Raw genomic sequence first — 23,676 nt, forward strand, 5'->3', positions numbered from 1 at the left:
CAGTGTTGAGTCCACACTCACTCACTGACGTCCATGCATACCCATGTAAGCATGGATGTCATTTAGGGTTCATCAGGGGTCACAGTTGCGACCCCTGGCTTGCCCTTTGCAACCTCTAGAATTTCCTTTGCGACCTCTGGCCTCAGAAGTGGCAAATCCAGTGCCAGGAACACTGGGGCAGCTGGGGCTCCACTATCTTTATTTATTGTCAATTTTGTATTACACTTATAGTGAATCAATAAAATATATTATTAATTAATAATGTAATGAAAATGGAGTAAAATAAGCTGGAATATGCCCTTCCATGGCAGCTGAGGTAAGTACAAAATGCTTACAAATGTATGATGTGTACATGCTTGCGGGTGAGAGTGTGTTTGTGTGAGAGAGTGTATATGTATGAATTTGTGTGTATGTGTAAGTATGTGTGTATGAGTGAAAGTGGAGGTCAAAGGGTGCGTGATGTCACTTCCACCACCCCGTGGCATTTCGATGAATTGACGTCCATGTAGGCAAGTGCATAAAAACTTGCAGGAAGCTCAGCAGAAGGCCCCCACAGTGTTGTGTTATGTTTTGAGGCAGCAGCGCCTGGAGCAGTGCTCGGGTTGAGGGTGCAGAGGGTCACAGTATGGTAGTGGACCAGGGTTCCTGGCACTATGCGCTGGCTAGGCGAGGACAGGTGCAGATGGGTTTGCCTTCGGGTCGCCAGCGACCCCTCTGCTGTGCATCCACACTGTAGCAGCTATTAAGTAGGTCCTGGGAGGAGAGAAGAGGGATGTCACTTCCTGTGCAGATGGATGATGGTGGGCAAACCCTATGTTTGGCAGACAGGGTACTCGCCATTGCAAAAGAGTACCTGTCTGCCAAACTCTAAATCAGCCTCAGATGCCCATCTAATACACATCAGTACTGGCCCTGTTCCTCATGGGAATGGGCCATCACAAATCTTGTTCCCCTAACACATTGACCCTGTGGCCCACTGCTTTTTTAGTTGAGAAATCTACGATTCACTCCTCTCCCCGAATCTCACTGACTAAGCTTCGCCCCTACATTTTTTTCAGGGATGCTATTGGTTCCCCCGTCTGGCCCTGACCTGCTAATGTCCTCTGAGATGTGCTATGACGTCTGGGTATGTCAGATGCTGGTCCCTTTCTTGTGGTACTACAAAATTTGCGCTGTACCTCACTGATGAGGCATAACGATTGTAAAACTGGCCTGGAAGTACTTAAAGCTTGTATTCTCATTCAAAGGGGTTGTTAGTTCTGGCTCAACTATTTATATTGACGCAGGCTACATGAGGTTTGTCCATTACTGAAGTGGCAGAGTGAGCAAAAAAATAATGGACTGGGATGCAGTCAAGAATAATTAACAGTGGCTGAGATATATTTAAGCATTCCACACATCACTATTTTATTTTTCACAGGGAGCATAGGTGCAAGAGACCTGTGACTGGACATTTATATTTCGGCTGATTTCTCGTCTATAGGTCTGAGACAGGAAAAAATGCTGGAAGACTGAGAGGCGTTTAATAGAGTGTGAAAGAGACAATGGCCAAATGAATCAAGTGAGTGAGGAGATGTGAATTGCCTGAGGTGAACCATCTGTTGGCACTCCCTTGCTGCAATGATTGGGACATTTCTTTTCATAGAAACCGGCTGAACATCAGTATTAAGTGCATCTAGTTCTGCAGATTGTTTTTTTTGGTATTGGGACACTTTACATGAAACACATTTTTTACATACAATAGGCCATGTCAGAGAAACAGTGCAGTGATAGGCCATCACAGAGAAAGATTTTATCAGAGAGCATACCAGCGGAAGACCATGAGATTACAATTGAAAAAGACGATATTAAGATTGTTTGTGAAAGTGAAAAAGGTTAGTTTCTTCTTGATGCCAACAGATAGGAAATTTATGGTAATCGCAAGAGGTTTTAGGACTCAACTACAAACAACCATAGCTGTTTGTCAAGAGACCTGTTGTAGACAATACCAGTATTTACAGTAACCTTTGGTTCAGTCCACTGCTTATAATTGGTTGGCGTATATGTCAATGTCATTTGCTTGTTTCTTTATCTGTCCTCTTCTTGTGCTTATCCCTTCCCTGGAGCATTGCTACTTTGCCATCCTTTTGATTGATGACTTGTATGCTGAGAATTCTCATATTCAGGGAAATCTTTTCTTCTTTTGCTTTCAGTATTCCATGAGAGTGCATGTGTTTTCTTGCACACTCACCTGTGTGTTGCTTCCCCCTGATATCCCGCCACCCCATGCTCTCTATATTGGCCTCTCCCAAGCTTGTATGTTGTGTCCCCCACAGATTCCTGTCCTGCAGTTTTTTTGTTTTACATTAATTTTTTACATTTTATGGTCCTTTTTTTAATAGTCACCCCACCTAGCTTCTCCCCCTACCGCTCATCAGAGATTACTCTGCCTCACTGGTCTGACCACTGCCCTCTGCCCCTCCCCATCATGTCCATTTTAATTTTTTTTTATTTCATTATTTAAGGGTCTGGCAGCTGTAATTTGCTGCTGGGCATTACTTTCCTAAAATGCACTTTCGAGCATGTTTGATTCCTTTTTTTATTTACTGCTCAAAGATGGATAAATAAAAAATAAATAAAACATTGGCCGCTATGCTATTCGTGAGTATACATTATAAGTCTGCACCCCCACAGCATAATGGTGTTTATGTGCACATGCGTGATAAAACTTGCGCTTGCATGTCATCACATTTTTTAATTTTCATTTTTTGCCTATTGCTGCTAACCAGATTAGCTATACCCATTTCTTTTTTGTCAATAATAGATGGAATTGCAAACACATTGACAAAACTAATACATCGGCATTGGCAAAGCCAAAATGTAAGCCCTCTTGGCATTGCCATGTCTTGTGGTATTTTGGTGGCTTTTCAGATAGTGTTAAATTAGCTGCAATTTTGCTTCTAACGTAGGAAACAATATTGTAATAGTGGAATTCTTCCCAGTCACATTTACCTCTGAAGAGCAATAGTTTGGACTCCTCAAGAGCTGGAAAGGTAGTACGGGCGTGACTTCATATAGAGCGTGCAGCATTAAGTGAAGAGTTGGTCTGATCTTGAGTACAGCTGGACTTGCCAGATAAAACCGTGAGTTTGAACCTTTTTAGGTCTCGCCTGGCGTAGGCTGCACACATGCGCAGTCTCGCTGGCGAGATTTGATGATTTGGGGTATTTTGTGTAAAGGGCATTAAGCCCCACCCCTCTTGTCCATTGGCTGGCGTCACCGTTTTGCTAAACTGTGGCCAGCCATTGGAAAAGAGCTGGTTGTGACGTTTTCCTTCGTCTTTTTCTGCCGTCCCACTTGGACGACCTCGCCTGCTTTCCTTCTGAAGTAAAAGGTTTCTTATCTTTATGGGGCCAAACACATGGCCCCAAAAAGATAAGAAACCTTTTAGCAGGCAAGCCAAACGAAAACGTCATGACGAGCGCGTGTTATCTTTGCAACTGTGAAGTTGGCAGATGCTGAACGAAGTAGCTAATATTTACCCTGCGTGCTTTAAAGGTAAAATGGCGCATTGTTGTGACTTCCTCCATCATCAAGACTGTCCTACGTTGTGTGACTGATAACCGCTAGAGCTGCAGAAGGTGTCTATGGCTAGTCTGCAAGCGGACGGTTATACCTAAGAAACCAACACAAAAGATCAGGTATTGTTCAGTCCCAGGAGCGGGCGGTTTGCTGATTTGCACTGCCACAAGGCACGCTGTCCAGGGCATACTGTCGGCCTTTGTGGCTACTGTTTTAGTTGGTCTAGACTGATTCTTGGTCGGTCCGGTGCCCTCTTTGTATCCTCGTCTTGTATCCTCGTCTCTTTAGATGTTGGCACATGCAGCCTGTCCACTGTCGCACTCCCTTGGACACCCATGTGCCTGGCTATGGGTGGGTATGGTCGGGTCTGGGCATAACTTACCTGGCCCTCACTTTACTCCCTTGAAACATAAATATATGACTTTCGGAAGTGCCACCAACTGGCACTGGGCATACAGAAGCCAGCAGTGCCTGCCTTTGGCCACGTGAACCTTAGATTATCTGTGATTGGGTATGGGAACTGATAATAGGCACCAGAAGCCTGGGAGCTTCTCCTAACAGGCACGTGAAGCTGGACAGACAAACGGGGACTGTTTGCATTATGGGCAAGTAAAAACTCATAATACTTACTAACTTGCATGTGAAATAAAAATATCTATGACTGGACTTGTGGAGACGTGTAGCAGCGGTAAAATTAGCATTTTAGCTTGTGAAAGTGGGAATGTCCGTGTACAGGGGCTACAGAGACTGGGAATATATGCTTTATTTAAGGAATGTGTATCACCCCAGTTGCTCTGTAAGGGTGCATTTTGTGTATTATTATTGTCCCAGTGTTTTTAGATTGTACAAATTTATTGAATAGTTGTGTGTGTGAACTTCAGCGCAGTCTTTCAAAATCATATCACGTGTTTTGTCACAATTCAGTTGCCCTGTGTGCTTTAACGTGCTTTGCGCCATCAGCAAATGTTCTTCTAAAACTTCTAAACGGCAAACCCTTTCCTGTATGGAGACTTGAAATCCTATGACCTGTTAGATATTATTTATTTATTTTTTTTAAATATTTTTATTTGCATTTTCAACCAACATATGCACAGCCGACAAGTCACAGATAGTTAACCCGTTACCCCGGTATCTCCCCCACCCTCTACCCTCCATCCGCAGGAACGACCTCTTGAGCATCAAGTCCATGAGTTCTAACCATTTCTTACAGGTCATAGTTCTTCCATAATCTGTGATCCCCCAATAATCCTCCATAATGTGTTAGATATTATTATTCTTTCGCCTTTGTTACATATTTCCCGTAACATTGAGGGCTGACAACTTAAGAGGTAGGATACACACTGTTATTAAAATGGCTAGTTTGCGTGTGAGGAATGTGACTGGACATTTGCGCTTTACTGCCAGAATCTCAAAAGACCGTAATCAGCTTAATATTGCATTGCACTGGAGTGGTCCAGGCAGGGAGGTCCCTTTGTTATCAGTCAGACATTATTAGCACTATCTATTGATTTGGGCAGTTCAGTGAACGTTACGATTGTATAATACATTGTTAGCTTTTGTTGTTATTTTTTCGCATTGTACAGCGACAACCCCATTGTAGCACACTTATTTTTTATCTAGATGCTTTTTCATGCAGATTAGGGAATTCTGGTAATCAGTCTGGGGGAATCATTGTTTGATAGTGTCTGTTGATTCTTGATATTGGGGGTGGTTTTAAGAATTTTGACAGTATTTATTTTTTCCAAACGCTTTTGTGTCAGTTTGAAGTAAAGCAATCGTCATCTAAAAAGCTCTTCGCGGTGTTTTATGTGTATTGCTTGGTATGCCAAAGGGCTTTATAGTTTCATTTTGTTTTTCTGGGATACAATAAGGTTTATCGATTGCCATTTGTACTGCCAGAGAACAGTTCTAGTTATAAAAGTATCACATGGTAGGTTGGTATTCTATGATGCCGAGTTCTGTTTATGGTAATAGCGTGTTTTTGGGGTTTATTGGTGGTATGTGACAATGCCATTTTTTGGCTGCCAACGTCTTTGGAGTTTTATGCATGGCAGTGATAGACTTGTGTCTGGCGTGTGCTGTTTGATTATGCCAGTTTATAGATGCGGTTGGAACAATGGTATTTTTATGTTATGGTTTGCTGTGACAGCCTGTCGAATGACTGATAAAAGTCCAAATATTGGTTATTAGAGGTGTGTTGGTTGCATGTGGCATTGGCTGTTTGTTTAATATTTTATTTTATTTATAAATGCATCCAGGCGCTATATTGAATGTGGGTTGTGTCTTTTGGATGGTGAGATGTTGTCATTTGACCACCTGCAACACTTTCCATTGACTAATTGGCTAGAATTAAACTAGGGGTGTCTGATTTTGGGTATCTGTTGGTGCCTGGGAAACAGCCCATCAACTATAGAAGTGTTGATGGTCCGAGGCTTTGTCAAACCCGACGACAACAAAACATAACTGATGTTCCTCATTGGCTAGTGATGTCCAAGCCCCGTTCTGCAGTCATCCTCCACCTTGTTTAATGCAAGTCATCATGGCGAAGACCTGGGGGTGCCGCTCATTTTATACATTAACATGAAATGTAAAGCGCACATTAACCCCCAGAAGGGGTACCCTGGCGCTGACTGAAATAACACGTTTATTCAACTCCATGGTGTCGTTTTATCGACCGCAGAAGGATGAATGAATGAGTGGACTCACAAGGATTTGAATCTGTGACCATGCAGTTGAACACCGATTCCTGCAGTGGATGCATTAGTTCACAGCCAGCAGAGCCAACATTACATTCGAAGCCCTGATTGGACCATTGGCCAGCTCCTTGCATCGGTTTGTCTGATGCCTGGGTCCCTTCACCCCCCCCCTGAAGACACATTTCTGATAGTGGCTACACCGATAATTTGTGTCTTGACTGTGAAAGCGCTCTCTTTGTATTTTAAAATGCCATATGTTCCGACTGCTTATTTTGCAAGAACCTAGGCTGACAATGTTGATTACTTCCTTGCCTATTAGCCTGTAAGAAAGCTCCCACATACCTGAGCATTAAACGATTATGTATGTGTGTGTTACTGTGGGAAGGCAACGGAGCACTATACAGAGTCGCAGGCAAAGACAGAGTCAACGTGTGGTTTGGATGGCTAGCTCGTTTCCAAGAGCGGGAGTTGACTCTTCCTGCATTGTGATTTAATCTTCTTAAAGCGGTGCGTCTTCAGCTTTTTCCTAGATGGGAGAAGGGGTTGGGAAGTGCTGATGGACACGGGTATGTTCCAGATCCTGAGTGCTTACGTGGAGAAGGCGTGTTTTTCCCTTTTATATGGTCATATTCCTCCAGACCCTTGTTATGGTGTGCTGCAGCATGCAGGATACCTGTTACAGAGGCATTATTGATTCTCAGAGGCTGTGGAGCAGGGCATCGCAACTGTTCAGATGCGAGTACTAGGATTTGAACGGAAGTTCTGAAGTTGCATTTTGAGGTATGGTTTCACTTTCTTTAGTGGAGAGAGCTGGTTCCCGGCTGTCTTGGTTTTCTTGCCATTATGTTCCTTGAGGCTAAGGCTGAGATTGGGGTCCTGCGTGAATCCAACTGACTTGGGTAAATATTAGGGTTTAAATGTATCTAGGTTCATGAATCAGGTTTGGAGTAGTTCTCACTTTTGTTAATGGTGAACAATGGGAATTGTGCCTTGATGGGGTTGAGTTTCAGGCAGCTTCCGGACATCCAGGACTGGCCGAGGTGCAAACAGCGTTTGAGGCATTGGATGGGGCAGACTAGACTTTCACATATGGATGCCTTGTATGAAACTAAAGCACGAGGCCAGAGCCGATTCAGTTCACGAGTTTCCTCTATGCAAGTCCCAGCCACCCCTCTACCCTGACACGATTCTACTTGGATCATTTCTACAGCTCTGGTTCCTCCGAAGTCACTCTGTCTCCACCGCGGCGATCTTTTCCAGTCTCGCCTCTCTTCCATCTCACACCTCAGCCCTCCTAACCCACCGACCCTTCCACCCTCCTTTTCTCCCATGGGATCTCGTGTCTTTATTTTGGCAGGCTGCCCCACCTTCACCTCTGATTCAAAGAGCCCCCCCCTTTGTTTGTTTTGACTGCACTTTCAGCTTTTAAGTGTTGTGTGTGACACGGGTGCTAGCACAGAGCTGAGTGAGGTATGGGCATACAGCACAAGGCATGCAGCTTTATAGACGTTGGTGTCCTAATGAGCTGGGTGGTAGTGCTGCGCACAGTGGTAATGCTGCAGTGCGGAAGGCGGTGCTGTATGAAGCAACAGTTTTTTAGTCATTGCGGTGGGTTATGCTGGTGCAACAGTAATGCTGCGGGGAGCACATCCCAGTGAGGAGCAGTAATGCTGTTTTGAGAAGAGTGGATAGTGCAACAGTTCTTGTGCAGGGAGCATATTGTAGAGCTGGGAGTGCAGCGCCATGAGCACCGCTCATGTCTTTCGTAAGTACGGTGTGTAGTGCCATGTTGAGCCTTCATGCTGTAGTGCCCACGGTACATGCTGATGTACAGCACTGCAGCACAGTCAGTGAACACTGCAATGCCGGACGAGAGCCTCCCATATTATCAAGCAGTATGCTTTCTGGAGGGAGCCTTGTTGGGCAAACAGAAATCAAGATGATAATCAAATTAAGCTTGATCCAAGTCCAATACTGCCAAGGAGGTCTGTGATGAGAGGGCACAGCATGCAGCTTGCCCAAACAAGGTTTTGTAGTTCACTGCACACAGCCAGAACATGCCAGGATTGCATGGTAAGATCTCTGCCTATAGTAGAGAGTCTACTGTGAGATCACTGTCTGCCGGCAGAACATACTAAAATTGCAAATGTAAGGCCAAAACATGTCAGCACAAGATTCTGTAGTTAGGTTACTGTATGCACCCAGAACTTGAGAAGACTGTATGGTTGAGTCGCTGCATGCCGCAAGAATGTGTGAAGATCGCGCTGGCATGGTCAAACGATGCAGCCGACTCAAAAGAACTCAATGGTGTGGTTACTGGAATCAGTTAGATCATGCCAGTATTGCAGAGTGAGGTCCCTGCAAGCAGCTGTGACATGTTATGTCTGTAGAGGCGAAGTCCATGCACGCAAGCCGCCCACACTAGGATTGTATTGGTAGGTTATTGAATGCAGTCAGCCTACACAAGAAGTGGCTGGGGAGTTGGATGCAGAAGGACAGGTGAAGAATGCAGAGGTAAGGTCCATTTACGCAGCTAGAACATGCAAAGTTTGGAGAAGGATGTCCCTATATGCATCCAGGACGTGTGAAGGTGGCAGAGGTGAGGTTACAGCCACCCTTTGCACAGATTCTCTGATTCGGTATCCTCATGAAGTCAGAGTACAACGATGTTGCATGATGAGGTACTTATGCTGCCAGAACAAACGAGGCTTGATTAAATAAGGTTGTTGCATGTAGTCAAAATAATGGAAGGGCTGTGCTGTGACGTTGTTGGTGGATGTAAGCTGAACATGGATTGCTTTGTGGGTATGTCTGTGCTTGCCAGAAGCTGCCTGAACATGCAGTGACTTGCTGTTGGTGCTTGTAACCTAAACCTGCAATTGCTGATGGGTATTTAATGTGCCTGCAAGTACTCTGAACATGCTATGGTTTGTGGTGAAAGGCTGTTTGCTGCATTTAGATTGAACAAGCCAACACCAGGGAAGATGTGCTGATACATGTAAACCTAGGCTCAAATATGGTAAAGGACTGTGTAACGCCTGAAAACACATGCAACAACATGGATACCCGAGTGAAGTAATCCTCAAGCATTGCTTTGCATACTTCAAAGATTGAACATTGTAATACGCAGGCATACTGTTTATGGGCTCTGAAGAAGTTCCTTTGGATAAGGAACGAAACTTTTTGTCTGGCTTGTCTACCTTTTGAAATTGGCAAATATAGAAGTTAAACAAGCATTGAAAATGCAATAGGTCTCACCTTTGATTAAGTTAAAGCCATTTGCTTTGCTAATGGTATTGTATCGCAAAGCAAATGGCTTTAACTTAATTAAAGGCGGGACCTATTGCATTTTCAATGCTTGTTTGTTTTTAGCTTGGAGATTGTATTGGTGATTTAGCAGCTGTTATTCATTCAGCACGACTCAATGTGATCAAATGAGAGTGCCACGGCTAGGATTAGAATTCAGCTCTTCAAAGTGTCAACAATGGGTATTCATTATGAGACAGACAGATTTCGAGTAAAGGACTTAAAGAGTGGGTGGGACAGTAGAAGAAAATAAAGGAAAGAGGCCGTGCGAGAAAAAAAGAGGGGATGCCTAGAGAGAGAGAGAAAGACCGGCAGTACTCATTTTTATATAACATTTACTGACAGAATGGTACAGTTGTAAACGATTGGCAATAACAGGTCATACTGTTATCGGGTGACATTCATGTTATCAACAGTAGAAGGATGAATGGCTGAGTCTACACATGCATGATATAAATGTGTCACTTGTGAGTTACACACCTATTTGTACAGCAATAAGCAACTGAGTGTAAGACAAGCTAGAAAACGAGGATTACTGGGGAGGATTCGTAGAGGAGGGGGACAGAGCTTAGGTCGGCGGGAAAGAGAGGGAAAGTAAAAGAAGAAAAGAGTAGAGACTAGAAAAGCGAAAGAGGAATGAATGTGCAGATACAGAGAAGAGTCAGACACGCGAGACGGGCGCATGGCCACTCGAAAGAGCGACTCAGGAAAGGGGCAAGAGGAGGACACAGGAAGTATCACTGGGGAGATGTTATGGAGTCTGTCTAGGAGAGCTGGAGAAGAAAGAATTAGGACAAGCATGAAGATAAAAGCTGGAAGCGAGTAGGCGGTATGCTTTACACAGCTGATGGCTGCATGTTATGTCGACAAACATAATGGGAGTGCATGGCCGGGACCTAGGCGAGATAAATATTATATGTTGCTAGTGATGTTATTGATGATGTCATCTGTGACATCATGTGTGTGGTCACGAGAAGTGCATTGTGGTCAAGTTATGGTTGCATTGCTAGCCAGGACTGGTATCCTGAATGTAACCTGAAAGCTCTGAGCCTGATTATTTACGTTAGGCTGTTGTATAATAATAAAGTGCGACTTGACTTTTGCACTATAGTCCTAAATCTGTGAATGTATGTTTTTGACTACACGTGCTGCAAATAACATATTTCCCAGACTCACGTGTGCTTTCATTGGTATGGCATGAATGCATAATTGTCACAGGGTGAACATATGTTTAGTTTTATGAAACAAGGTTGTTGCGCGTGGGAGGCGGTGCGTGGGAGGTGGGTTGCAGGAAAGCATCTTGAGGCAAGGACTGAACATCAAAGAAACCGTGTAGCACACTACAGGGATCAGTGCAGCAAGTCGTATCGTCTCTCATTCTGCTCGAGTTGCCTTCTCCAAAACTCGCTTTTATGGTCCTTTGGTGAAAAATAGAAAGTGAAAAACGGAAAACAAATGATAGGCCAAAAACCGTTCACGTACTCTGCAATAAACTGAAATAATATTTTCGGTAGGCAGCACTTGTGTGATAAGAACTGATGGCTGGCGACCTGAACATGAGTGAGAAGGATTTTTAGAGATTTATTTCACAAATGTTGCTCATGAGATGGGGTCTAGTGCGAGGATATATAACCTAGTTTGGGAAGGGCTGGAATCATGTCATATGTTCTTGTTACCCCCTAAGTATGTAAAGGGGGCACCTTTAAATGATTTGTATATTAATGGCCCTTTGGTTAGTATCCTCAGCATGTGGTATGAAGCAAGTCCCCCTATACTTCATTGGCTATTTCTGGCTAGTGATCCATTTGCTGACTGTAAAAGCTTTGTAACTGCACCGCATTGTGAGGATGGCTAGTGGTTTCCTCTCCAGGTGCCACAGTGCCACATTCTGCCAAAGTGGAAGTGCCGAATACCTGCAAAAAAACACTGTATTAAGTAACATGCAAGTAATTGGAGATTTGTGTAATATACCTTGCCCGAGGGTGTCAGGTGGCGGTTTACATTAGTTTCCAAAGTTCTTCTTAACCTCTGAGCTGCAAGACAGAAACAGAAGCAGAAACTCATCAATAACAGAAAGAAATGTTCGTGGGGTCGAGGCCAAGGCCTGGGAAAAGAACCACACGTGGTTACAGAAAGACGAATGATAAAAATTGCAACAAAAATGTAAGTGAGAGTCAAATGGAATGTGTGAGAAAGAAGGAAAGAAAAGTGAAAGGAAAAAGAGCAGAAGGGAAAGAAGGTTCTAAGGAGTGAAACAAAACTGAAGTGTGAGAAGGAAAAATGGAAGGAGACGAAAGGAAGGGAGGAACGTTCTTTTGGGAAGCAATTCCCAGGGACCTTTCTTAAGAGGGTCCGGATCATAATAATAATAATCCACATTTGTAAAGCGTGAACAATCCCCCGTAAGGGTCTCTAGGCGCTGGGGGCCTTCGGGAAGATTAAGCAAGCTCTTGCTGAGAGTCACATGGTGCTGGGCTAATCTGCCTCCGGTGCCAGGGATTGAACCGTGATCCCCAAATTCTGGAGTCAGTCGCCCTGGCCGCGGCACCACATCTCTTCCTGTGAAGGATCATACACTTTGCTCACCACTAAGTGGCAGGAATATCATTCAAAGTAGAGGATATTTTCATTTTCTGGCTACTCCCTTGATTAGAGTTAGTAAATATTTTGGAGTTGGTCATAAGATTTGTTTTTTTTACTTAGTCATATGGGAAAATGTGGCTTATTGATGAGGATATTACGGGTGCCTGGTAAATACATATTTAAAGGCAGGACGGTCCCATTATATTATAATTGAAACTCTGTGTCCTCCACAATCCAATGCACCATGGTGGGTTGTTACAGCATGCTTGCTTTGCTGCAAACAGGGAGTCGAGACAGCATTGATGTGCAAGGGGGGTGGTTACTATGGCTACAGCCCTCTGAGGCAGCCTTGGCCCACTGCGGTGCGCTTTCTTTCAGACTAATGTAGCTTAGTATCGAGAAGACTATGCTCTGCCTCCCTATCATTTGCCCATACTCCCGCATCAACCGAAGCAGAAGTGGATGACGCTCCTTCTCCCACATCGCACCAAAGACCTGGAACTGCCTCGCCTCTTTTTTTCCCCGAAGTTTTATATAGCGCGAACTTGACCCAAAATCGGGTATCATAGCGTTTTACATGAGCATCGGTTGCATTACATGAGGGCACATTCATTTTTGTTAGGCACGGGGAGATTAGGTGATTTGCCCAGAATGTTAAGCGTCATTGCCAAGACTCGAATCCGGTTCTCCAGATTTGAGGTCGATCCCCCTAGATGTTAGGCTACATCCTCTCCCCTCGCACCTCGGACCATCACCTCACTTCCGGAATTCCGAATGACCCTCAGGACCTGGCTGTTCGAATAAGCCTCTGGGGCCTGCAAGCACCTGGATACCTTATCGGGTGATTCGCCGTGCTTTACAAATCCTGATTGATTGATTGATAGTAGAAGGCAAAGTTAGGCTCTAATCCCCAGGTATCATGAGTCATATGGCATTCATCCATAGTTAGGGTTGCTGCAGCTTAGGTATTTGATGCATTGGCAGAGCTGGATGTGGAGTAATGCTCTGGAACATGTAGGGTGTTACAGGGCCAAAATGGGAATAGGAGTGGCGTTGTAGTTGTGACCAATGTGCATTGGCAGAGTTATTTGTGAGCCCTAGGAGTTGAGGATTAAAGCAGTCAAAGCTTCTCATAGTGTCTGTTGGTGGCTTATAATTGCTTTCAGACCACATGCACATTCATTCGCCTCTCTGTCAAGTGTAGAGGACAACGCCATACCCTTCTATTAAGGTAATTTATGTCAGAGATATACTACCTATCTGCATTATATGTTTTCTTCATTTCCTAGGAGCATGCGCTTACCTTGTGTTTCTATCATTCTTTTCATATGACTCTTTTATAGTGCATACTGTTAACAGCCCCTCTATGCACCTGGGTGAGTTCAAGTTGGGTGAAAGTTCATACTAGGTCACGACGGAGGGAGCTGGAGCTGAGCTGAAGACTGTGCAAGTTTCTGACAGTGACTGTTGACGGGTCATAAAGTTGTTTCGATTGCATTCTCATTGGGGTAATTTGCTTTCCCGTGAACTTCCTTCAAAATTATGTGAAATTACACATAGTTACGTGAAATGCAAGTTGTAATAAATTGGTTTATTAGTTGGGGGGGAGGGGTGAAATCCCCACTCAAATATTAAACGCATTCCTCGTCAGAGTGAACCAAAAAAAGTCACTAAATTAACTTGTGCCTAACCCTCTGCTATCTTGGCACAAACGTAGTCAGGCTTAACTTATAGGCAATGTGTAAAGTATTTATAGAGCACAGAAACAGTAATAAAGTGAAAACGAAACTCTAGAAAATCCTACAGCAGTTTAGAAAAATAGAGTAAATGTAACAAATAAAACGGCACCAAAATGAATGAAATCCAGAGTTATGAATTTATAATTTTTAATGAAATCTAGTGGTTTGAAGATCAAAGCGGCAACCACGGGTATCTGGTCGCACATGATCGTGCCCAAGTCAAAATGTATGGCTGACCACGATGCAGCACGGGTCAGATGTCAGATACAAATGTGGATTGGGCTTGGTCTTGGCTTAAATTCAGACTTTTTCTTGAAAAAGTTCTCATGAAGGTTGATTCTCAGCGGGGCACAGCAGCAAGCTGTACCCAAGGATGAGTCATCGATGACGGGGAGTAGCTGAACAAGATCTCGGAGAAGCCATTGACGAAGGCAGGCGAAGCTGGATTTCTAGGCCAAGGAGGTCGTTGATGAGGTGCTTGTTGTCATCCAGCCTGGTGAAGATTTCTGCCTTTGGACTTAGAAGATTTTTCTGGAGCTGGGATTTACCCAGCAGGACGATGCTGTAGCCGGAAATGGCTCCATGAGACTGGATACCACTACCGGGAGGATCCGCTGAAGATGATTTTCTGCTGCGGAGAAGATAGTGGGAGCTAACGCAAAGTAAGGCCGACTGGTGATGCGCCTGTCAGGTAGGTCCCAGTCTTCTGTCTGTTCTGCAGGCAGTTTTCCTTGAAAAATGTCTTAGTCCCAGCTTTTTGGGTTAGGCAGGAGTAATACTACCACCAAAACCTGAGGGGTGCCATTTTGGGGGTTGGAACTCACTCCAGAAGAGGTCAGCAGCAGGGTTTGAGGCACTGGAGCTTGTTTTGTCCCTGTTGCTCATACAGGAGGTCTGCCAGCTAGCCCTTGGACTCACTCTAGTGGTCCTGGGATCAAGGAGCAGGTAAAATCTTCCTTCCTCAGGCAGATGGGCAGTCTTTCTAGCAGCAGGATAGCAGGGCAGTCCGTCCAACATCAGGGTATCAGAGCAGTCCTTCTTCTGAGTCCTCCACAGGTCCAGAAGTGATCTGAAGAGGAGTTCTGTGTCTCCAATAATTATACCTGGTGCCAGTCTTTGTGTGTGGGGTGACATCCTGCCCTAACCCCATATCTGGTTCTGGAAAGGGATTCCCTTCCCCTGTCAAGGCTCCAAAATGTCTGGGGTAACATTAGGCTGGTGTCAGGTTCCTCTGTGTGTGCTGAGGCAAAGCCCTTTGACGTGTAAGTGGAGCTGGGTACATCTCTGCCCCCAGCCATCCTGGCAGGATGGCCCATCCTGCCCACAGCTAGTCCCCTTTGTATCACTGTCTGGGAGGAATAAACAAACAGAATACTGGCAGATTGCAGATAGAGTGTGGAACACCTCATTGGCACCTGGCACGGTCCCAGAGCAATGGAAATATGCAAAATTGCTTCAGCTGCTTAACAGTGCGCACTGCGAATCCTAAGGTCCCAGCGAATTGCAGGCCCATCTCCCTTCTACTCGCTTTCTCAAAAGTGTTGGAACAGCTGTTCATTCACAACTTTCTCAATGTTTGAAGGAAAACAATCTTTTGCATCCAAGTCAATCTGGCTTCAGACCCCATTTTAGCACTGAGACGTCCCTGTTAGAGGTTGCAGAGCATATAAGGGGCACCCTAGACAATGGGGGGAAGGTCGTCTTGATCATGCCGTACTTATTGGCGGCCTTCGAAATTGTCCCCATCAGAGACTCCTTCATTGACTCCAAGCTATTGGGATCAAGGGCATAGCCCTGAAGTGGCTCACCTCCTTTCTGGATGGAAAAAGCCAAAAGGTTTGGTTGCCCGCTTTTTCTTCCAAAGGTCGTGAGCTAACGGTTGGAGTGCCTCAGGGCTCGGCACTCAGCCCTACTTTGTTCAATGTATACCTCAAACCCTTAGCTGTTTTTATCGGAGACTCTAGGAGCCCAGGGTTATCTCATATGCTGACAACATCCAGCATCTCTTCTCCTGTGGGAAGGGAGAACAGCTCACTGAGGAAGTCATCAAAAATTGTCTATCTAATGTGTTCCGTTGGTTGTCTATCAACCAATTAAAATGTAAGCCAGATAAAACCGAGATAGTGTTTTTTGACCCAGCAGCGCCAGATTTATGGAGGACCTTTTGGCCAAAGAAAGCCCCATTCCTGGCTCCCAACATTTCACCATAAAGAACATAGGAGTTTAGTTCGATAGTGCCCTCTAGTTCCCTCTCTTTTCAACCCCAGATCCAGGGACTGACTGGCTCCTGCTTCCAGCTGTTACGGTCCCTGAAAATATTCCTTCCTCTTCTGTCAGATGACACCAAGAGTACTGTGAGCCAAGCATTAATATACTCCAGGCTGAGCTATGGGAATGCTTTATACCTGGGTCTCCCAGAGTACCTTCTTGACAGACTTCAGGTGGTCAGAATTCAGCAGCCTAATCCTCCTCAATGTTCCCCCTAGTACACACATGTCCTTGCATTTGAAATCTCTGCACTGGCTTCCCATTAAAAAAAGGTTCTTTTTAAATCCCTGGTCTTGGTCCACAAAGCTCTTCATGCTTTAGGAGCCAGGTGTTTGAGAGAGAGGATGCATGACTATGTGCCTTCTAGAAACCTACGCGCCTCCTCCAAACGACTGGCTAAAGTTCCCAAAATTAGTCAGGCCCGATCGGGCAGCAGGTTTATTTCCTCTCTCTGGCTCGTCACATAAAAAAAACTCCCTCTGGAACTACGAACGGCAATGGAACTCTCCCCTCCCCTTTCACGAAAAAACTAAAAATGGTTCTTCCAGCAAGCATAATAGGACACCCATTGTTGTTGGCTTCCTGATTTACCACCAGGGCTCTCTTTTGAGTAGCTGTGCACTATATAAATCTTGCTAACATATGTCTCGCTACCACTATGGAAACGCCCTCTATGCCGGCATCAACAAGTCCCTACTCCGCAAACTCGAGACAATACAGAACACCGCCGCCAGACTCGTCCTCTGCATTCCCCGGCACGAACATACCAGCCAACACCTACGCAGACTCCACTGGCTCCCCGTGGAGAAAAGATTCACCTTCAAGGTCCTCACTCACGCCTACATACGCCTACACAACAATGGCCCCAAATACCTCAACAACAAAATCAACTTCCATGTACCCAAAAGAAACCTCCGATCTCCCAATCTCGCACTGTCCGAAACCCCGTGCATCCACAGAGCCAGAGCAGGCAGAAGATCCTTCTCCCACATCGCAGCCAAGGCCTAGAACGAGCTACCGCAGACATCAGATGCGCCCCTCCCTGAACACCTTCAGAAAGACCCTCAAGACCTGGCTTTTCGGCTAAACAATTACTGTGAATTGTTACATTCATGGTAAATGTTTTGTCACGAATGGAGAGTAATCATGGAAAATAGCGTAATGACCTAATTTCGTGAATTTTATTTAACAGGCGTGACATGTAATTCCTGAAATTACAAGAATTACAGCAGAATGATTTAAATTTCATCAAGGCCTAATCCTCTTCTAACCCAAGGCCTCTCTGAAGAGCACATAGACTTATTGTGACACATGTGGCCCTTTTTACTTATCATTTTATACGAAGGGGGTACACAGTTGTCAAAATACTGACACCACCACCACCAAGAAAATGCTGATTTACAGGCGAGGAGAGAGATTGAGTGTGTAGTTGAGTGTGTGTGTGTGAGAAAGAGAGCATGGTGAAGGGGCGACAGAAAAAAGAACAGCCAGAAAGAGAGTAAAAAGAGTGACAAAGAGGAAGATGGCTTGTTGGATAATGTAGATGGAGTTTGTCAGAAAAAACAAAGGAAACAAATGGTTTAAGTGAATAACAGAGTCAGAAACCGCAGAAAAAAGTGGGGTAAAGGAGAGGACAGGAGTGACTGAGACACTCCGAATACCATTGCCCCTTCTGCAGACCAAGTACTGTTCAATATACAGTCTAATATCTTCAAAATTGAAACCTTTTGAATTCTGATTACAAGAAATTCATTACTACTCAATGATCTGATAGTGTTACAAGCATTGGCAAAACCAATCAGTCTAGCTTGTTTAGATACATTAATCGAAAACTCACAGAGAGGCACTCAAATACTGGTAATTGCCTTGATTTACTCACTAGAAAGTGGGACTTGAAGTTTTGCGCTTTGTAAAGATAATGTCACTCAGACTGAAGCCATAGAAATGTCACACATAAGTAATCTGAAAGCTTGGCAGGTTTGCTGTGTAGCATAGAACCAGACTGTCAGGGTAGCTAGGTCACTGCAAATCAGACAACTGTGTTTAAATATAATTACTAGACACTATTAATGACTATTTGCAATGGTCAACAGCACATTAAGGGCCTTATTACGAATTTGGCAGTCCGACCGCCGGAGAACTGCATCCACCCCCACCAGTAGCCCACGGTGCTGGCGGTCCAAAGAATGCCATATTACGAGTACGAGTAGACCATGGTGCCGGCTGGGTGGCTGCAGATAGCTTGCGACGGTGGTGAATACTTTTTCCAAATATATTGATGCCTGTGTGTGTATTTCGACTGCATATGTGCATGATACATGTGGAAAAATACCATCTACACATTTCCAGGTTTCAGCCCATATGTTGGCAGTCCTGGCAACGGGCATATTGTACAAAAAGGACTTACCTGTAGATCACTTCCTGGAAGAACAAGATACGGGGGAGTTTGCATCCCAAATCCTTTGTCACCGCCACCTTGAAGCAGGCGGACAGCTTGTGTACTGCCCCATAGCGGCTGCCTATGGCGGTCTTGGCGGTTTAATCGCGGTCTTTGCAAAGGCGATCCCCCCAACTCATAATACAGCGGACAGACCTCCGAGCTTTCCATGCTCGGACCGCCACTGCCGATATGGCAGTCCACAGAACCACCAAAATTGTAATAAGGCCCTAAGTATTCCACCGCATTTTGGGATTTGTCCATTTAGTACACATATGTTGTATCAGTTAATAATCACAAGCAAAGGTGGTGATCTGGACAAAATGTTATCAAAGTAGCAACAAGAGCTGGGCTCTGAAATGATAGTAACAAACATTGTGCTATCAGTTGAATTCATGCACAAATTAACACTTGCCAGTTTGCAACTTTACCAGTATAAGACTTTCTTCATCCTATTTTTTACACTCACTAAATTAAATACATGAGACTGGACCAAGAACAAAGGCTGCCTTTATATGTCCTGGTCTGACTTACTTTCCCCAGCTGCTCAGCTCTAGCTAAATACTGACAGACTGGCATTTACTGTTCTCAAAACCATAGGCTGTATCACATAAAGTGAGCACTGCAAGTTTTACAATGACTTATGCAAAATATGATGATGTCTTGCTAGCTATTTGTAGTATTGAGCTACTCTTCTGTCTGATTCTAGACAGCCGTTCCACGCCACCCACTCTTCTACCTGATGCTAGACATCCATTCCACACCCTCTGCCTTTCTACAGCCATTCCACACCATCCACCTTTCTACCTGATACTAGACAGCAGTTCCACACCATCCACCTTTCCACCTCATGCTAGACAGGCATTTCACACCATCCGCCTTTCTACCTGATGTTAGACAGCCATTCCACACCATCCACCTTTCTGACTGATGTTAGACAGCAGTTCCATACCATCCATCTTTCCACCTGATGCAAGACAGGCATTTCACACCATCCGCCTTTCTACCTGATGCTAGACAGCAATTCCACTCATCTGCCGTTCTACCTGATGCTAGACAGCCATTCCATATCATCCACCTTTCTACCTGTTGCTAGACAGCCATTCCACACCATCCACTTTCTACCTCATGCTAGACAGCTGTTCCACACCATCCGCTTTCTACCTTATGCTAGACAGGCATTCCACACCATCCACTTTCTTACCTCATGCTAGATAGCTATTCCACACCATCCGCCTTTCTTCCTGATGCTAGACAGCCATTTCACACCATCCGCCTTTTACCTGATGCTAGACTGCCATTTCACACCGTCCGCCTCTCTACCTGATGCTAGACAGCCGTTCTACACCATCTGCCCTTCTACCTGATGCTAGACAGCCATTCCACACCAGCCACTATTCTACCTCATACTAGTCATTCAATACCATCCATTCTCCTACCTAATGCTAGAAATCAATGTTTCACTATCTACTCATCTGTCTGATGCTAAACGGGCAATCCACACCATCCGCTCTACTACTTGAACTTAGTTTGGATTTCCTATTCCAAAAAAATAGAGCTACAGAGTGTTGGCCATGCAGAGTACCAATGAGGAGATAGATATAGTACAACATCCCATTGCTATCCAAAGTCACCTGCCTACTGCTTTCTTTAACGTGTGATGTCCTCCTGAATGTGGAAAGGAACAGTCGTTCAGGTCAGTACTAAAGGTTCGAAAGCCCACGCACTCAATTTGTTTTTCTTCATGGTTTCTATGCCCAAGACAGGCCCTTATCTCATGATACTGTTTGTGTTGCCTCACAGGACGGAGCATTCCAAGAACGAAGAGGCGCGGCTGAGACCATACCTCAAGACGTCCATGTTGCCTGGAGCTCAGTCCCATCGGCCACAAGACGTTGAAATGGTGTGTGAGTTTAGATGGTTCCTTGCAAGCGTGCTGATACACTGTGCTTCTTGAGCACAAGCACATGCCAGTGCTAAGGTGATGAAGGCAAAGTTAAAACTCAGTATTGTGAATTTACCTCAACCTTTCAACTCAACTCTACGGCTTGCTTTGAAATGCATCTGGATTAGCATGCTGCTAGAGGCCAGATCAAGTACACTGCCTGGTCAGTGATATATTATGTACTCTGTGCTAGACTACACCCAGGTGTAATTTAGCAGCATAAAAACATTTCTTAGAGAATGTAATTTTACTGCATTCCATTAAATATTTGCATCATGTAGACACAAACATTGATTCTTACAAATACAAAACAGCAGGGCTGCCCAAAATGGAATAGAACAACATAGCAATCTACTACAAATACGTGATGTTGTGGTATTTAAACAGAGATTTGAATAGTGCTGTGCTGCCGTTGAGATTGGCTTTCAGCACTTCGGGTTCAGGCACTGTCACCCTCAGGTCGTGAGGATACCATCCGAGGCCGGGGTCTTTTTCTTTATTTTTTGACCGCGTTAATTTAGTACAATAAGTGTGTAGACACACAGCAGGCAGCATCTGCCGAAGTTACAATTAAATATACAGCTATTCCAACCAAGCACAGCTGGATGAACAATAATACTAGTAATAACCAAGGGGGAGAACGGAAAGGGAAACAGCGAGCGTCATGGGCGACATAGGGATGCACCTTACTATAACATGAGAGGTGAGTGGAAACCAGCCCTCCTCTGACCCCGGTGTCCCTGGAAAACAGGCGGTTTGAAACGAACACCAACCACACTGTTAATATCAGTATCAATATCAAGTCCACAATCCCGCAGGGGAGGGGGGTACCAGGGGTGAGGGATGTATCGGCAAAGAGGGGAGGCCGTAAGTCTTGTAAAGCTCGTAGGGGGGGGAGAGGCGGGGGGGGGGGGTAGTTAAGCTGCTTGTCTGGCCCCAAAGCGTGTCAACCTAAGGTTTCGTGTTATGCGAGGGAGGATTCCCAGATTTCGTCAAACTGTACCAGCCTGTCGTTTAATTTGCATACTCTCTTCTCGAGGAAGCCTCCTAGGGCATGTCTTTCAGCCGGGGTTGAACCAACGGAATTGGGGGCGGGTCCCGGGTGCCATGAGCGTAAAGTTCTGGCTTTAGCCGCTCCTAAGGCAGTAGCGAGCCAGCGGGAAAGGGACAGGAAATGCCAGGGAACTCTGCTGGGCCATGCACTAGTGCGATACTGGATATCAAGCTCCAGAGTGTGTGCAGCGTGGGACTCCCACAGGTGCACACCTGCCACCAGAAATCCTGTATCTTGTCGCATTCGCAAAGAATGTGAACAACGGCACATTACTGCGCGTTACATCGCCAGCAACAAGAGCGAGGGCTAGCAACAAGAGTGAGACCAGCACCAAGAGTGAGGGCAGCAACAAGTGTGAGACCAGCAACAAGAGCGAGGGCTAGCAACAAGAGTGAGACCAGCAACTAGAGTGAGATCAGCAACAAGAGCGAGGGCTAGCAACAAGAGTGAGATCAGCAACAAGATTGAGGGCTAGCAAGAAGAGTAAGACCAGCAACAAGAGTGAGGGCTAGCAAGAAGAGTAAGACCAGCAACAAGAGTGAGGGCTAGCAAGAAGAGTAAGACCAGCAACAAGAGTGAGATCAGCAACAAGAGCGAGGGCTAGCAACAAGAGTGAGATCAGCAACAAGAGTGAGGGCTAGCAAGAAGAGTAAGACCTGCAACAAGAGTGAGGGCTAGCAACAAGAGTGAGACCAGCACCAAGAGTGAGGGCAGCAACAAGTGTGAGACCAGCAACAAGAGTGAGGGCCAGCAACAAGAGTGAGGGCTAGCAAGAAGAGTGAGATCAGCAACAAGAGTGAGGGCAGCAACAAGAGTGAGACCAGCAACTAGAGTGAGATCAGCAACAAGAGCGAGGGCTAGCAACAAGAGTGAGACCAGCAACAAGAGTGAGGGCAGCAACAAGAGTGAGACCAGCAACAAGAGTGAGATCAGCAACAAGAGCGAGGGCTAGCAACAAGAGTGAGATCAGCAACAAGAGTGAGGGCTAGCAAGAAGAGTAAGACCTGCAACAAGAGTGAGGGCTAGCAACAATATTGAGGGCCAGCAACAAGAGTGAGGGCCAGCAACAAGACTGAGGGTTAGCAACAAGAGTTAGGGCTAGCAACAAGAGTGAGACCAGCAGGAATCAATCAATCAAAGCATTGAGGCCAGCAGCAAGAGTGAGGCCAGCAACAAGAGTGAGGCCGGCAACAAGAGTGAGGGCCAGCAACAAGAGTGAGGCCAGCAGTAAGAGTGAGGCCAGCAACAAGAGTGAGGGCCAGCAACAAAAGTGAGGGCCAGCAACAAGAGTGAGGCTAGCAACAAGAGTGAGGGCCAGCAATAAGAGTGAGGGCTAGCAAAAAGAGTGAGACCAGAAACAAGAGTGATACCAGCAACAAGAGCGAGGCCAGCAATAGGAGTGAGGGCTAGCAAGAAGAGTGAGACCAGCAACAAGAGTGAGACCAGCAACAAGAGTGAGGGCCATCAACAAAAGTGAGGGCCAGCAACAAAAGTGAGGCTAGCAACAAGAGTGAGGGCCAGCAACAAGAGTGAGGTTAGCAACAAGAGTGAGGTTAGCAACAAGAGTGAGGGCCGGCAACAAGAGTGAGGGCTGGCAACAAGAGTGAGACCAGCAACAAGAGTGAGACCATTAGCAAGAGTGAGACCGGCAGCAAGAGTGAGGTTAGCAACAAGAGTGAGGGCTAGCAACAAGAGTGAGGTGAGCAACAAGAGTGAGGACCAGCAACAAGAGTGAGACCAGCAAAGTGAGATCAGCAACAAGAGTGAGATCAGCAACAAGAGTGAGGGCTAGCAACAAGAGTGAGGTTAGCAACAAGAGTGAGGGCCGGCAACAAGAGTGAGGGCTGGCAACAAGAGTGAGACCAGCAACAAGAGTGAGACCATTAGCAAGAGTGAGACCGGCAGCAAGAGTGAGGTTAGCAACAAGAGTGAGGGCTAGCAACAAGAGTGAGGTGAGCAACAAGAGTGAGGACCAGCAACAAGAGTGAGACCAGCAACAAAAGTGAGATCAGCAACAAGAGTGAGATCAGCAACAAGAGTGAGGGCTAGCAAGAAGATTAAGACCTGCAACAAGAGTGAGGGCCAGC

The 23,676-nt window shown here is 45.4% G+C and overlaps 1 protein-coding gene across 3 annotated transcripts in view; it reads left to right on the plus strand.

Annotated features, from left to right (window-relative positions):
* LOC146862804 (uncharacterized) overlaps positions 1–23,676 on the plus strand; it is a 377,330-nt gene that overhangs the window by 134,870 nt on the left and 218,784 nt on the right. For all 3 annotated transcript variants that reach the window (XM_085643300.1, XM_085643302.1, XM_085643301.1), the window contains exon 7: positions 20,394–20,493. In XM_085643300.1, coding sequence (XP_085499426.1) covers positions 20,394–20,493 — 100 coding nt within the window. The remainder of the gene's footprint in view (positions 1–20,393; positions 20,494–23,676) is intronic.

Source organism: Triturus cristatus, chromosome 2_2 (assembly GCF_964204655.1).
Source record: "Triturus cristatus chromosome 2_2, aTriCri1.1, whole genome shotgun sequence".
NCBI lineage: Eukaryota > Metazoa > Chordata > Amphibia > Caudata > Salamandridae > Triturus > Triturus cristatus.